At 37.3% G+C, this 17,406-nt stretch overlaps 1 protein-coding gene across 1 annotated transcript in view; it reads left to right on the plus strand.

The window, feature by feature from the left end:
- LOC124719030 (acetylcholinesterase-like) overlaps positions 1–16,254 on the plus strand; it is an 866,528-nt gene extending 850,274 nt beyond the window's left edge. Inside the window, exon 11 of the mRNA XM_047244699.1 lies at positions 15,623–16,254. Coding sequence (XP_047100655.1) covers positions 15,623–15,756 — 134 coding nt within the window. The 3' untranslated portion in view covers positions 15,757–16,254. The remainder of the gene's footprint in view (positions 1–15,622) is intronic.
- Positions 16,255–17,406: the final 1,152 nt, after the last annotated feature.

Consider the following 17,406-nt stretch of genomic DNA (forward strand, 5'->3'; position numbering starts at 1 on the left):
ATTGTTGCAATCGCCACAGTTTATTTTGTATATTCCAGAAGTTCGGTTGTGCTTGAACATCATTTCGTTATAAGATTTTTGTTTGTACGGAAAGCCTTTTGACGTGTGTGGATTTAAGTAGTACATTCATCTTATTGGATATTCGTTCTAGGTAAAATGTAGGTATGTAGGTTATTCTATGTTTTCTAAAGATTTCTCTGGTAAGATGTATGTCATTATGTATCGTGATGGGTTTTTGTTTTGCGTGCTTTTCTTAATGCAATTTTGTTACCATATCTGGATCAAAATCGTTTTTGTAGGCTACGTAACAGAGTGTTTTCAGTTCGTTTTGTATACCTGGTTGCTCTACAGGTAAATTGATTATTCTATTAATCATAGAAAAACCCACATACTTTCAGCTTCCTAGGACAAATACCAAATAAGATAAATGCACTACGTACATCCACACACATGCAGCAGTCTTCCCCTACAAACAACGGTCTTATAACGAAGTTACGCTCAAGCGCAACCAAAATCTCAGAATACGCCACTTCTGGAATATACAAAAACAACTGTGACGATTTCAACAATTTCTATATTGGCCAAACCGGACGATATTTTAACACCAGATTTGAAGATCACACTAGGACAGTGATACTAAACCGTCAAACTACTATTTACTGGAGAAAATTGAAACTGCGTTGGAAATATTATACGAAATACCGAAAGGGCTTACTATGAAAATCCTCGAAGAACTGGAAATTTATATGCATACAAGGAAATATCCACACGAAATTGTAAATGAACACACAGATTTCAAACATAAATAGTATCTAGAAAACTCTATTGACGTAATAGAACATGAAAAGACGTAATAAAATGCTAAACAACACTTACTCGACCCATAAACTTGTTTCAACAAATCGTAGGTTTCTGTGGCGGATTTCCTAAGTTTTGTGACGAATTTGATGTTAACACGTAGTTTCACTTTAGAGCGTAGCTTAATTCCAGCACAGCTCAGACTCACGACCGGCTTTCAAGAAGGCCCACAGCCTGACTAACCACCACAGCGGCGTCAAATTTTGTGTCAGGGAGAGTCCTCAGGTTCTTTCCCCTCTCTCGTCTCGACGAATCCGGAAATTCGTACAACAACCAGTCCGGTTTCTTTATTACCACACCTCGTACACATGATCATTTATGCCATTACCACCGGGACATACAGGTCCCACACAGAAAATACTGGTGTGACACAAAGATATTCATAAGTACCTTCGGGATTCCATAAGACGACTGCACGAAAAAACTGCTAGACATACAGAAGAAAAAACACACACCAATGGACAGAGCTTCGCTGCAAGTTTAGATTTGTAATACCCCCTATGGCGTAGTTGCTGAGCTTACCACTTGGGGGCAGGCATGTAAGAACATGTTGACAAATCACACAGTCTGTGTTCTCGAATCCAGTTAATCCGAGTCTGATGACAGACAACCCAATGAACAGATTAGGAAAACGAACTGCTGTCGCGCCTCACGACAGTTCGTGGCAATGACACGCACGCATGCATTGACGTTTCCTGCATCACAAACAGAGGTCACATTGAACACTTGTAATGAGAGTAAATAGTTGGAGAGTTGCTCTGCGCTCTGATGCCTGCCTATTTCCTTCGTATTCCTACTTCTGACTATGATTTTAATTAAAATAATCATACATTAATGTCTTCCAGTGTGAAATAAATTGATGCTTTAAGAGATCGATAGTTACCTCATCAGAGGACGCTGAGTTACATTAACAGCTAACTATGTTAATAAATTTGTAGTTAGTATAACAGAAAATATTGAGGTAGGTTAACAGGCAACTTACAACACTACCGTCCGCTACTACTAAACCATAACCTCTAAGCTGGATGCAGTTCGTATACTGAAAGTATTTTTATTAAAGCAATTACAGTATAAAGAAGCAGAACAGTATTACCCTCTGAGAGGAATTTCGTTATGTTGACCGTGTTGTACCTAACGGAGGTGGCTTATCGGAAGTGAAAGTCAGAATTACGTAAATATTTAAACAGTAACAAACAATAATTTACTTATCTACAGCGTCCAAATGATAGTAAAGAAAACGGTCGCCAGCTTAATTAGGCGTGAGATTGATTAACATTCTTGTTCAAGAAAATAGTTATGAGTAACTTTAATGGACAGACACAACCTATACTTTCCCACACGCGAGTGCAATGAACTCTGACATCTGCATATGTTAACGTTAAGGTTGGAACTAACAGCTAGAGCAGAACAAACTATTTGCATAAATATAACGGATAACGAAACACATTATTACCTTGAGGATGTAGTCAAATTGAATGGTCTCAATAATGTTACTATTAATATTCACTGCATGCTCGTAAATTGGACATAAGCTCAATACTACTTTTCAAACATATTCCTTTCTGACATGAAATATGGATATGGTTCACAGTAAAATTAGTTATTGTGCATCACTATTCTTCACTAACTAACTAGTTCACTAACAGATTACTTCTCACTGAATTTTGAATAAAAAAAGTTACTGTTTTCGTAGATAGTGGTCTTTCTATTAATTGTTACTTATCATGAGCATAAAGGATAAACTGTGGATCCTATTACACTATTAATATGCACTTTCAATGCACAAGAGGAACCCAATATTGTACAGAATTTGACTTTAACGGCAGGAGTAATTTAAAATTTCTATAATTAATTAACTTTGTGCATTTGAACTACTTTCAATGGAGGGGGCCCTTAGTCTTAACCACTGTAGCAGAGCAAACTAAACACACTTTCAATACACTAGAGAAACAAGTACTTAGCAAATATGAACATATAACTCTCAACAGTTGCATTTCAGAACTTTTACTGCAGTGAAATATAAATTTGAGATTATTGTAAGATCCTTTCGACAAACAATATTAATTTTAGCACACTCTAATGCCATATTAACTTGAATATGCCTTCAGTAAAGGACACTCGGTAAACACTTTATCGTGGGAGGGACCCTAAGTGGATATGTGACTGAGGATAAATCACGGTAGAGGCATTGGAAAGCGTCAGGAAAAGCCTCTCTCGGAACCAGCACAATACACAACTTTTACATGAGCAGTTGATAGTTTGGTAGCTCGTCCCCGACTGACTCTTGGTTCGACCTTTTCTACCTAGCCCAACCAAAATTTGCGCGCGCTACACAGTTCCGTTCCTGAGGGGAACCTCAACACCTTTTACATACAAAATAACTAGGAACCCTAAGTGAAGGTCAGCAGTTTACATAACACCAACCAAACATATTAAATAAAACAGAACCTTTGCACATATTGACACTTCTATAAAAATTATTTAAACATAATTATTCAACGTCAAAGATAACCGAAGAGGTTATATGAGAAAGACAGAACATCATTTGCTCATATTGTGCATATTACAGAGATTACCCTTTATTATAGTATCGATTTAATCATACACTAATTACAGAAGTTCAACAATGGGATGTTGAACATTAAATAAAACAAAAGGCAAAATAAATCAGTAGAGCATTAGAGCTATGGTGTTACAAACTGTAAGTTGCGAGTTGTACTGTCCTCTCATCAGAGGATGGCGGGTTATATTACCAGGATATAATTGCAGTGGTATGTCACACCAGTTGCAGTGTTAAAGTGCCTTGAGATTAAGGCGTTGTTGCTTCTACGTCTATAGCAAATTAATTGAAACAATAAGTACGGTTGAGTGGAAGAAAAGCAGATAGAGCATAGCCTATATTCTCCATAACAGCAAACAGCTTGTCCTAAAGATTTACACAATGAGGGACTCAAAACAAATCACTTTGGAGCGGCGAGCCAGTGATCGAAAGTTAATATTTATCTACAAGTGATTGTTTATTGCATATACATGAGTGGTTCAATATACCTGATTACTAGTTTCGGCCGATATGGGCCATCTTCAGATTTTATCAGCTTAGGTACACAGCAAAACAAAAACATCAGCTTAGGCGTCAGGTGTGGCTATCTCAAAATGACTGAAAATCTCCGTTGTATCTTTACACACCTCTACTTTCCCATTATTAAACAACAGATTTTGGTCATTTTAGGTCTATATTCAGATTATATAAGCAGGATGTAGCCGAGAATCATGCATAAAATTGTTATAGAAAAGCTGAACCGATCCATGGTGTGGAGCATGTGTCATTATCAGTAGCTACAACTGACGCAGGAGAAAACACACCATGATAGAAGCGAAAACGATTGAGTAAATGTGGGTCTCTGAATGAGTCATTCGTGATATAGCTGCGAAAGACTTCATTATGAAATATTGTCCTAGTCAGTACTAACGAATTTGCGGTGGAAGCTGTAGTGTAATAAATATGTAATGTACTGAATCGACTGTGAGAAAGCTAAGTGGCAAAGACGTTATCTGAGAGACTCTATGATAATTATATCGTTGGCTCGGAATATTACTCTCTCTGTGGTTTACTCGTAACTAAGGGTAACTAGAGTTTTCTGTTCGCTTCTTTTGATGTTATGTGGAGAATTGTACAAGAGACACAATAAACCGTTATTATTTCATGAGAACAAAGGTGAGCGCCACGACCTTTATTAGTATTTTTGGAAGTATTGAAATAGCTGAATTGTTTCAGATTGAATGCGACGTGTACAGGAAGAGACGTCGACAACAGCACTCGAACCTGCAACCTCATGTATGAATAGTTGATAAAAATATCCAGCCGTCTCTCCCAAGACTCTTCATACGCTCAACAAACAGTAATTCTTTTAACAGCACTATCAGAGACAATTTTATCACGTTGTTACGACCTTTTACTGCGAGCATAATACATCGACAACAGACAAACAAAAATAGACAAACACATAAAACAATCTACCACATTTTGCGACCGTGATAGGACACCATACATCAGCACACACACACGGTTGTCATAGCAACAAAAGTTTGTATGTGTATTGTGATTAATATCGTATGATGTTAATTGTATTTTCTTTTTCATGTAACCGTTTGTGACGAAACGAGAGAACAAAGTTGCAACAAAGGAGATAAATAGTGGAGATATGCCAGTAATGTGGTAGATTGTTTTATGTGTTTGTCTATTTTTTGTTTGTTTGTTGTCGATATATTATGCTCGCAGTAAAAGGTCGTAGCAACTTGATAAAATTGTCTCTGATAGTGCTGTTAAAAGAATTACTGTTTGTTGCGCGTATGAAGAGTCTTGGGAGAGACGGCTGGATATTTTTGGCAACCATTGCACATGAGATTGCAGGTTCAAGTGCTGTTGTCCACGTCTCTACCCGTACACGTCGCATTCAATCTGAAACAATTCTGCTATTTCAATACTTCCAAAAATACTAATAAAGGTCGTGGCGCTCACCTTTGTTCTCATGAAATAATAACGGTTTATTGTGTCTCTTGTACAATTCTCCACATAACATCAAAAGAAGCGAACAGAGAACTCTGGTTACGCTTAGTTACAAGTAAACCACAGAGAGAGTAATATTCCGAGTCAACGATATAATTATCATAGAGTCTCTCAGATAACGTCTTTGCCACTTAGCTTTCTCACAGTCGATTCAGTACATTACATATTTATTACACTACACATGCCTCCCTAGGAGTACTGAAGGTCGATTATGAACTCCTACCCACAGTTGTTCATTATTTAACACACATGTAAAATATCAACAAACTGATAACACTTTTTAATATTTGTTTTGAGAATGATGGTATTGTATGGTGTGTGTGTGTGTGTGTGTGTGTGTGTGTGTGTGTGTGTGTATGATTGTGTCTCCACTACAGTTTGTATGGTGTGTGTGTGTGTGTGTGTGTGTGTGTGTGTGTGTGTGTGTGTGTGTGTATGATTGTGTCTCCACTACAGTTCTCAATACTGGAAAACAAAAAGACAGTCCTGGGTTTATATCTTGCCTCCTCATTCGAGCATGGATAATGGGAAAACCAGGCAAAAAACCACATCGAGGCCTTCAGTATTGAGAATTGCAATGGTTTTCTTTATTTGGTTGCATAATGACACATAGATCTTTAATTGTGCTGAATAGAGGAAAACTTTAGATGTTTTACAATCTTCTGCTCCAATACATAAAACTATTCTCTTTAAACGTCAACGAACGATGCTGGTCGTGGTGAGCGACGTCGCAGACGATGGGAAGATGAGACCAGGATCGGGATCGAGTTTCTGGGTCAGGGTTGATGACATACATGAGCTCTTCTCTTGGATGGGATTGGTTTGGGACTCAGCTCATGGATAGGACATGAAACATTCGAAATTAAATATTAGAGTTTTGCAATAGTACTCGGTACCTCTGTAAGATATGGATGAATTTACATATCAAATCCATTCTCACATGACGAATCTGTGATCTTGGGAGATTCTGATTCAGAGTTTATTGTCATGAATTCCCCAGACAACACTGTAAATGTTAATATTCAGTTCGCACAGTTGAGTGAAACCAACTCTCAATAAAGTTAGTCAAAATTAAACCAAAAATTGTCAAATGTCACTATTATAGGTTTCGTAAGAAATTATAGCTTATCACTTTAGGATATGCGATGTTTATTGCAACACGACTGTTCACCCAAGTTTGTGTGAATAGAGTTTGGATCATATTTCATGACACCGTATGAGCGTTCATGTCAGATCACATCACATTGTGTGGCAGCACATTTTCCCACCAATACCCTGTTCAAACTTTGCACATAAATACAGTTCTCCACTGAAACACTGAAGTCATCCACTGTACATACTTTTCACACATAATAATGTGTCCATTTAAGTCATTGCACAGGAATACAAATCCGCAGAACAATCCTTATCAAACACTGTCTCCGAATATCTGTAGAAAACAGATGGTCCCACATTCACAATTTTCGGATGGTCTATTACTCTATCATAAAATTAAATTAAAACTTAAATAACATGAATACTTTGATATCACGTTGTGTACGTCCCCATATCCATGTCTACCGACTAATCTCAAGGGCAAAAGACTTCCTAATACATCAAGTCACAAAAGGATTAACTCCTCCCTAAGAGAGTTAAATAAATATTCATCTCGATTTCATTTACGTTAAGGATAGATAGACACAACCCTAACGTAGTCTCCTTTATGTGCTGTGTATGAAGTTCAATGGCAAAGCACTTATATTCATAACTACTAAATTATAGAAACATCACCTTAAAAACACTTAACACTATATACAAGATCAAATAACACAATACCACTAGTGCAATATACCAATTAATGTCAAACTTTATCGTAGATCATTGACTGTATCAGTCTTTTGAGAAATATGGCTTTAAATCTTTATGCGGGTACATGGCCTTTACTTTGTTAGTCGTTGGATGTCCTAGAATATAGGCTCATGGATTTGGCATTGAAATTACTCTGTAAGGCCCAGAAAAAATTAATGACCACGTCTTATTCCTTTTCTTGAGAAATGATGCTTTGGAATGTGTCTTGAGTAACACCTTCGTCCCAGTCTGAAATGTCTTTGTCCTTTTTAAACTTTCATCATAATAAATTTTTCTCTGTTGAGCTTTTCTTTTAATCACAGACAGTGCCTGATGAATCTTTGCCTCCCTAGATTCTTCATTGATTGATAATTTACGTAGACAATTTATCCACTCATTATTTCCTTTTCTATTAAACATCACTTCTGAGGGTGTATAGTTGGTTGAAGTGTGTGGTAAATATTGTAAACTTCTTCAAATTGTTTTAAATAGTCCCCCCACAAAGTTTGTTTATGGTGACAATAAGTTCTTATAAATCTGTTAACTTGTCAGAATAGCCTCTCAATTGGACTGGCTTCTGGATGAAATCTAGAAATTAATAGTTGTTTAATCCAGCTTTCCTTCAAAAATCTTTTCCATCTGTATCCACTGAAATTTGATGCATTATCAGATAATAAAACGTTGGGTTTTTCAACACCTGGGATATAATCAGTGATGATTTTCTTAATAATTGCCTTTGCAGTACAAGTCTTGATCGGGTACAATTTTACATACGTGGTGAATAAATCGTAAAATGCGACAATGTACTTAACATTCCCTCTGGCTCGTGGCAGGGGTCCCATTACATCAATACTTACTACCTTCAAAGGTTCCTCGGATGCGACAGTTCCTTTGATCCATGATTGAAAGACTTTTCCTTTTGGCAAGTCTGACAACTCCTTATGGTGGTTTGTACAACCTTTCTCAAATTAGGAATGTGACAGTATCTACCTATCTTCTCTGTACATTTACTTACCCCACAATGTCCCCAGACTATGTGTGTATACCATACTAATTTCCTTTCATAATCGTGTGGAATGCAGACACACCATTTGTTCCATTGGCAATGTTTTCTATGGAATAAGACATTGTCATGAAATTGATACATCTCTTTCAGTTTAGGTGAGTCGTTTGCCTGTATCTTCTGAATTATTTCTGTCCATCGAGGATCTTCTAGTTGTAAATGGGTCATGTCTTCGCACATCTTAATGTAACCTCTTCTGTTTTCAACGTCCTTCATTAAGAAGATTTTGAATTCTGTTGTTTGATCTTCTATTTCTTCAGATTCAGTTAATCCTTCTGGTAGTCTGGAAAGAGCATCAGCTATAATATTCTCTTTCCCATTGACATATATCACTTCAAAGTTGTGCTCTTGATGTATTAGTATCCATCTTGCTAATCTTGGATGAAGGAGTTTACAGTTGTTTAGAAAACTTAGTGCCTGATGGTCACAGTACACTCTTGTATAAGCACCAGCTAGGTGACAGTGGAACTTTCTAAATGCCCATATAATTGCTAAGGCTTCAAGCTCTGTGATTGTGTATGCTCGTTCACAGTGAGTGAGTGTCCGGCTTGCAAAAGATATGGCACAAAAAGTAGATTTATTGTCAACCATCTGAATTTGAAATAAGCAAACTCCTAAACCATGTGACGATGCATCTGTCATTAGTCCAAAATCCTTTGCCATGTCAGGATGGTGTAGTATGGGTGCATTGACAAGTGCCACTTTGATTCTGTTGAATGCTTCTTCACGATGTTGAGTCCATTGCCATGAAACATTCTTCCTAAGTAAGGATATTAATGCTTCTGAATTAAGGTCCTGTGTCGGTATAAAACGACGATAAAATGAAGCTAATCCAAGAAATGCCTTTAATTGTGTTTGGTTGCGTGGTGATGGCGCGTTTTCTATTTTTTCTTTTAAGCTGGCAAAATCCCTTAGGATGTAATTAGATGTCCTAGAAAATTGATTTCATTCAAGGAAAACTTGGATTTCTTCAAGTTAGCAGTTACTCCTCATAATCTGATAATCTAAAACTTTCTAAGACTCTTCTAAGGATTACATTATGTTGCTCCCAGTTGGTTGTAGCAATCAACATATCATCCACAAATGGGGTAACCAATTCACGCAGCTCAGGTCCCAAGACAGTATCCAACGCTGAAATAAAAACACCTGAACTTATGTTTAAACCAAATGGTAATACCATGAATTGATAACTGCAGCTGTTGTAAAGGAATGCTGTGTACTCCCTTGCTTCCATGTGTAATGCAACCTGCCAAAGTGAGGATTTCAAATCAATTGTAGAAAAAAATTTGACACCCTGAAACTTATGGATTAGTTCTTCTATATTGAGAGGTTGGGTTCTCACAGGAAGAATAATTTTGTTAATCTCTCTATCATTCAAAACCAAACGTACACTACCATCTAACTTTGGTACTACATGTAGTGGACTGAAATAATGACTGTTGGATGGTTCAGTGATGTTCCAGCTAATCATTTGCTGTATTTCCCGATCGGTAGCAGATCTTAACGCCCATGGAATGGAGTAATATCGGTGACAGTAAGTTTTGTGTGGCCTAATATTTAAATGGCACACATAATTTTTGATAACACCCGGTTTTTTATCAAATACCATGTTGTAATTGCTTAACAATTGTTTCAACTCGTGCTTCTGTTGAGATATCAGGGCATTTGCTTCAGTTACTTTAACATCAATCTGTTCTCCTATAGTGAACTCTGTTTTTCAGTTAGAGGGTTAGAAATCTTCCTGTTGAAACTTCTCCTTATCACCTTAATTTCGATCCTACGTCAGTAGTGTTCATGCAATTCCTGCTTTTGAATTAAATTAACTGTCAGAGGTACACCATCAACAGTCAACATGAGTTTACTGGAGGCGAAATCAACAATTGCATTTAACTCTCTCAGTAATTCATTTTCTAAAATTAAGTCTACGACAAGATTTCGGGCAATTAGGCACGTGCAATCAATGGCTCCATTACCTAAATTCATTTTAATTCTTGTCTGTAGCTTCACTGACATGGAGCATCCTCCTACAGCACCTAATATTTTGCAGCTTGACATGGGTGAGGTCGGTATATTTGCTCGTTCCTGTAACCTCTTCATGAGAGCCGCGGATATAGCATTTATACTTGCGCCTGTGTCTAATATTGTGTGAATTTAAAACCCTCAATATTAACTTCTATAGCCGCTTGTGGCATACTTCGTGGCTTAAAGTTACAAGTTTTATCACCTTCAAGCAATTCTTCCCTGATATCAGCATGGTTGTATCTAATAAATTTTATTTTATTGTCACGACCCCATTCACAAGTTCCTACCAGCCTTTCGGGGCTAAAGTCGGTCGATTTTAGTTTTCCTGTCCATTGTTAGGTAAGTTGTGTTCATCACTAACATCAGTAATTATTGGGGAATAATCTCTCCAATTATTGCTGTTATTGTTGTGATTGTGTGGAGTATTGTTGTTATTGTGTGACTGGTTCCAACCTGATGTTCTGGGATTTTGACGATATCCCTGTTTCCTGTTGTTATGGGATTTGTAACCTTGGTTGTTAAAATTATCCTGACGAGAATTACTATTTTATCCGTAACTCTGTCCTTGTTGCCCATTATCGCTGTTTAATTGTTGTTGCCTGCTGTTGTTGTGATTACTGTTGCTATAGTTCCTTTCATTTAAACCATTGATCTCATGTGGATTGTAGGACATAGCTTTAATATCCTCTAATAGCATATCGACTGCATCGACTGCTGTGAAGAATTCTGCCAGGTTATTGTCGTTGACATGCAGCAATTTTGTTTGTATGTCAATCGGCAATCTGTATTTTAATACTCTAATCGAGTCTTTGGAAGAAATTGGTTCAGACAAATATTTTGTTTTGTTGAGATATCGCTCAAAATATTTCCTGAGTGTTCCAAGTCTTAAATTATATGGTTCTGGGTAATATACTTGCTTTCTTATCCTTTCCTGTATTGCAGGAGACCAATATTTGTCGATAAAAGCCTGCTCAAAATCTGAGTACATAAGATAAGTGTCTATTGCCTCACTACTCCACATAGCCCCGTCTCCTACCATATGTCCACTTACATAACTACTTTTCTGTCTTTCTGTCCAAATCCTGGGTAAAACTCCTTTAAATGATTTTATGAACACGATGAGATGAATAGTTTTCTTTTCTCGATTGAAAGTTGGAAATTTTCTATATTTAATAACTTTTTCCTCCATATGAAGTGTTGCATAATCTGATGCACGATCCTGCATGCCACTACTATATTGAGAATTGTCAGTATGTCGATGTTCATGTACACCAGCATTTTGTTGGATGCGAGATGGATTAACTCTCTCGCTTGTGTAGATGTTCTCGGAACCTACTGACTAATAATTTTGGTCAGACTGGCGCATATCGTCAATTTGTTTACGCACCTCTTGCAGCCCTTTGAAAAATCCTTGCGGTGCAAGCTCTGTGTCTGTCAATACTTCTTCCAATTGTTTCCGAATTTTCAATAAGTCGTTTGATAATTCTTTGTTCTGAGAATCTCTGTCATTTATAGCTTTGGTGAGTGCAGACTGAACTTTCTGCTCAACAGCGTCCGCTAATTGAGAATCACGCTCACCGAGCCACTGATTAAAAACATCGGAAAACTGTTCCATCTTATGTGTAAGCTGTTGCTTAACCACGTTAGCATGCCCTATTGTAACGTTATGTAATTCCTGTGACAGTTCTGTAACTGTGGCCGATAGCTGCTCTTGCTTTTGTGACGCTTTATCAAATTCTAACTGAAGATTGTTAACCGCTTCGGGTGCTTCCCGAAAAATTTCAAACTCTGTTATTAAAGATACCTGCGTAAGAGCAACTTGTTCTATTTTAGTGTTGTGTCTCTTGTACAATTCTCCACATAACATCAAAAGAAGCGAAGAGAAAACTTTAGTTACCCTTAGTTACGAGTAAACCACAGAGAGAGTAATATTCCGAGTCAACTATATAATTATCATAGAGTCTCTCAGATAACGTCTTTGCCACTTAGCTTTCTCACAGTCGATTCAGTGCATTACATATTTATTACACTACAAAGCCTGTGCCATCAGAGATATTAGTTTTCGACAACTAGTTATCTGTAAATATTCAGCTGAGGATCCTGCTTTACTTTAACTTTAAAGTTTATGCGCCTTTCCTGCCACACATGTCTCCATGTTTTCTATGCTACCACGATTGTACGCTTGCTTAGAAACAGTACATTTCCAGTGAATCATTTCTGTCTGAGAACAGAGTCCTTCAAATATGTCGTCGGCAGTGAATCATTTCTGTCTGAGGACAGAGTCCTTCAAATATGTCGTCGGTGACTGCATAGCAGCAATGTTGCTGACAAAATTAAAATCTGTAATAGCTATGTATAATGGCATTTCGTATTCACTGACGCGCCTAGTTGCTTTCCACCGGGCCTGTGTACATGTTGAATTGTACTATAACCACTATTGAACCCAGCTTGTTCTAAGGATAGCACTGAAGCGCTTTGTCAAGATTTAAGTAAATACTTTGTAGGTAACAGGAAGTAAACGATGCGGCGGGAAGTCTTCAGACCGTGAATACTTCCCTTTTGGTCTCGAAGGCCTATCTTTATCGTTCCAGGAAACGCGAATGGCGCCCTTTTGTATATGAACACTAAAGATTATAGCCAGATATTTTTGTGTTTCTTCACTACTAAGATTAAGTATTTCATGACTCGCTGCTTTGGTATTGCACATTTCATTTACAGCTTTTCTTATTTCTTTTGTGAGGAATTCTGCAACTTCACCTTTTTAATGCATAAGGTGCATTTGCTGAAGGCACGTTTGTGTGACTGGAAATGGTAACAAATACTAACAGAGTGTTTGCGACAATTTATTGTCGATATTCATGTTTTAAACTGCAGCAGAATTTAGCTAACGCCATTAATTTAAATTTTCTTGATATGATTACTCAGACGTCAGTTCAATAAAAGTTCCTTATTTTTCTGCTGATATTGTTGATGGTCGTACATTAACAATAAATGTGTTTCTGATCCATATTCCTCTTGATGTTTAAGATAATTTTCATTTAGAGAGTGCTGTTTAAACATGATTCACATTAGGTTTTCTTAGGTGTATTAATCTTTATTGATGGTCAAAATGTCTGTTTCTTTATCTTCATATTACACGCATGCATCTCTGTTGGAACAGACAGTGTTCTGAAAATTACTGCTGTGGTAAATATTACGAAATGGATTCACATTTTGCGAATCAGCAGCTGTTTACGATATATGAAAATTTGAGCCAGATCGGGAGTCAAACCCGGATTTCCCGCCTATCGCGAGTACTGAGGTGTGAAAATTACATATTTTACAGTTTAAAAACATTTATTCACCAAGTGAGAATACTTAATACTTTGTGTGGATGCCTTTATTCTTAATGAGCAGTTACACACGTCTTGGCATTGTTTCTATGAGTCTTGAGCATGAATTTTTGACAACTTTATCATGATTCCATATTTGGATCAGTTTCTTGATGAACTGCAACTTCGTTGTAATGTTAATCTACCTCAGCTTCCATTTAAGAATTGACCACAAATTCTCTATAGGGTTCATGTTTGGACTATTCCAGGCCATTGTAAAGTTTCTGCATTATTTTTGGCTAAGAATTGTGAAACTGACTTAGTTTTACGGCAAGGTGCACCATCGTGCCTAAACACAAATTCACCGTCGGGAAACCATTCCTTCATCGGAGATAAAAGCCTCTTTTCCAGCAGTTTTCTATGCTGAATTTGATTCATAATGCCTTCCACAATGTAATGATGGCCAGTACCCTTTGCTGGCATGACACTCCATACCATAACAGACGTGGGATGTTTTACGGTTTGCGCTATGCAAAACTCAGAAAACTCTTCTTCAACCGTTCTTCGCACATACTGGCTACTTTATTGACGTATGGGGAATATAGACTCGTTAGTAAAGCAGACGTGAAAGAAAAAAAAAAGGTTAATCACAAAAAAATCCATGATGTCAGATTTTATATGCTCATATGAACAGAAGAAAATAAGTCAATTTCTCAATGTCTTTTTTTATATTTTGTTGAAAACAAACAGTCATGCTTCAAAAGAAATATTCACATACGGATTCTCAGTTGGTTTAAATAAAGTTTATTTACCTTGCTGCAATTCTCTCCAAACTGATTTCTAGCCTTATGAGCCCATCTAAGTCTCTTTGCACTCATTTCAGGGGTAAGTTTTGCGGACTGTGGAGGTACAAACACCGACTCCAAAGTTCTCCAGAGCCTTCTTCAAACCTTGACTGGTAGCTCTGCTGTTGTTTTTCGCCATCTGGACGAGTTTGCGATGAGTTCTAGGGGAGAATTTTCTCTTGTGTCCACATTTTCCTCGACGTGCAGGACTGACATTAAGGCCATCTTTCACGGCCTGGCAAATTCGACTAATAGATTTTTGTGTAATTTATAGCCTGTTTGCTATTTACTGCTTTGATTACCGTTTTTCTTCGAGTAACAATATTATTGTAGCAACTTTTCTTGATGACAGATCACTTTTCCGATCCACATCAACAAATATCTGACGAACAAAATAATTATTTATAATAACGAAAATATTTCTATTTAATGGCTAAAATGCAAGTAGATATACTCATAAATTGTTGTTTTATGATGCATTAAACATAAGACGCACCTTAAGTAAGTTTCAGCTAGTTAAACTGTCTACAAAACAGCTGCAACCATGCAATCTCTGCTTCAACAGTAACACTTAATTGCGTAGAGAGTGCTGTCAACATTGTTGTTGGCACAGTACTGCCAATAGCAAAGATAAATGTTGTCATATATGTGCAATCGAGTGAAAATGCCGATATCACATGGCTGAATAATTCCAGAGTGAGAGAAACTAGAAAATACCAAACTTTTCATTTTGAGTCTAATAATTTTCACACCTTTGTAGTTACGTTAACCACTTAGGCTATATGAACAAGCCTCCAGGACCGATCCAAACTTCCATATGTCACAGAGTCTGGGTAAGTGGGAAATACAGGCTCGATTCCCAGTCTGTGATAATTTTTCCTGTGTTCTAAACAGCTGGCGTCAATCCAGACACGGAAAATGCCAATCCATATCGTAGTATTTACTTTATTTAAGTTACTTTCTTGAATGTTGCGAAAAATGGCACGTAGATTTCGTGGAACCCCACAGTGACGTCCGGGAAACTCTGGGGCTCTGCAGGACAGTTTTGGGTTGTTTCGTATGATGTCCAGCTGACTTCCAAGCATGTTTACCTTTCTCCGCTAAACACTAACTGCCCGCTTCTTTTCAGATCTGCAGCGAGGGTGCAGTGGAACACTGACTAACGTCTCTGGAGACGCCAGCGCCAGGGTCCCGCTGTGGCCACTTCTGGCACTACTGACACCTCTGTCCCTCGGAGCTGCAGGGCTCCCTGGAACGGTCTAAACATGGCGGCCGGCGACCGCCTTGGGCGCCGGTGTTGCCAGCACCCTGCGAAATTAGAAAAGATTAGAATAACGACGACTATTTACCGTATATAAAGGAGGTGAAGGAAGTGTTGTGGAGGAGCGGGTACGTTTAACGTATGTCGCAATGTCAAAGGTAGGGTGAATATTTGGAGTAACATAGATCAAAGAGCTTCTCTTGAGACTAGTAGCTTCGCAGGAGTTGAGTTTGCTGTGTAAGGTGCAGTTCAATGAACACCGATCACTTTGACTGCAGCGGTCAGCCAGGTCTTGTATCTACCACTAGAGGAGGTGATTCAGAAACACAAATGCCAAAAAATCTCAAATCTATCGCAGTGGAGCCTTCTTATCGTGTTGTACACTTTCGATTCGCACTGGAGATACCCATTTTCATGTAATGGGCATGATACTATTGTACTCCTTTTCTAAGGAGGTAGCTATGTTTACATTATACATGAATGGGTTAAGCAAGGAATAACAACACGAATTATTACATAGTCCACAGATGAACTATAGGTTACTGTTCAAACTATTAGTTTTTACAACGAAATTTGTAAGCAACTTGTGGACTATAAAAAACTAATTTGTAGGATTTAGTAATGCGTTACATGCCATATATAAATATAATTATTGCACATAGTCTTTATAAGAATTTCTACAGAAAAACTGTATCACCATTACAAGAGTATGATAAATGACATATCAATACATTATTTACTGTTTAAACAATCAGCTGACATTAAGCTCTGGATATTTTCCAGTTGATAATTGTACTGCACATATCATGATAACTTCGAATGAATTCAGACAAATCTTCAAACATATCACTAATGTGTAAGAAATTTCTTAATATAAGTAATGAATCAACTTTTTACAAAGAAATAACTAAAATCGAATGTAACATTCTGCTAGCGCATTTTTTCAGAGGAAATGGTATGTAACTTTTTGAAATGACTAATGTGGGATTCGAGTTTTTTCTACTGAAATTGTGGCCAATGCCATGCCAGTGGAGATATAGTAGTACTTAAAGTATTTTCAGAATTTATTCTGACGTGGGCGAAATGGTCTTCTTCGTAGAAACTGTACAGTGCAAAAAAAAAGGTGTTTGGATGTCTTCATTTTTCTACTGTATACTCAACGTCTGGGATGTTGATGAAGTACTTTCAAGAACCTGCCTACAATAATGTCTCGTCTAGGATAGCGTCTAGTGCCTAAACATTTTATCTCTTACTATGGAAAGAAGAAGATAGTTCTGTAGTTACATATTCTGTTACTGACACTTTTCAGAGGAAGTTGTTCACTATAAAGTAGGTCTCATGTGAATTACATTTCATGTATTCCTTCACTGCGAGCACAGAGATACCTGAATTCCTACACACATTATGCTTTTGTCGAATAAATAAAAGGCAATATATAATTTTGATGATGAACACAGGGAAACGCAATAATTCCTAAAGAAGTCTCGTGTAAATGAAATATTTGAAGTTTGAACAGTGGGCTAAAAATGTGGAAAGTGATTTTAAATTGCTGTGACCTTTAAGGAGTAAGGATATCCTCTTCACTGCATAGCGTGCTTATTTGGTTCATACCCCTTTTATTTATCCTACTACCTGGTAGTTAACATAACAAT

The sequence above is a fragment of the Schistocerca piceifrons genome, chromosome 10 (genome assembly GCF_021461385.2).
Source record: "Schistocerca piceifrons isolate TAMUIC-IGC-003096 chromosome 10, iqSchPice1.1, whole genome shotgun sequence".
NCBI classification, from domain to species: Eukaryota; Metazoa; Arthropoda; class Insecta; order Orthoptera; family Acrididae; genus Schistocerca; species Schistocerca piceifrons.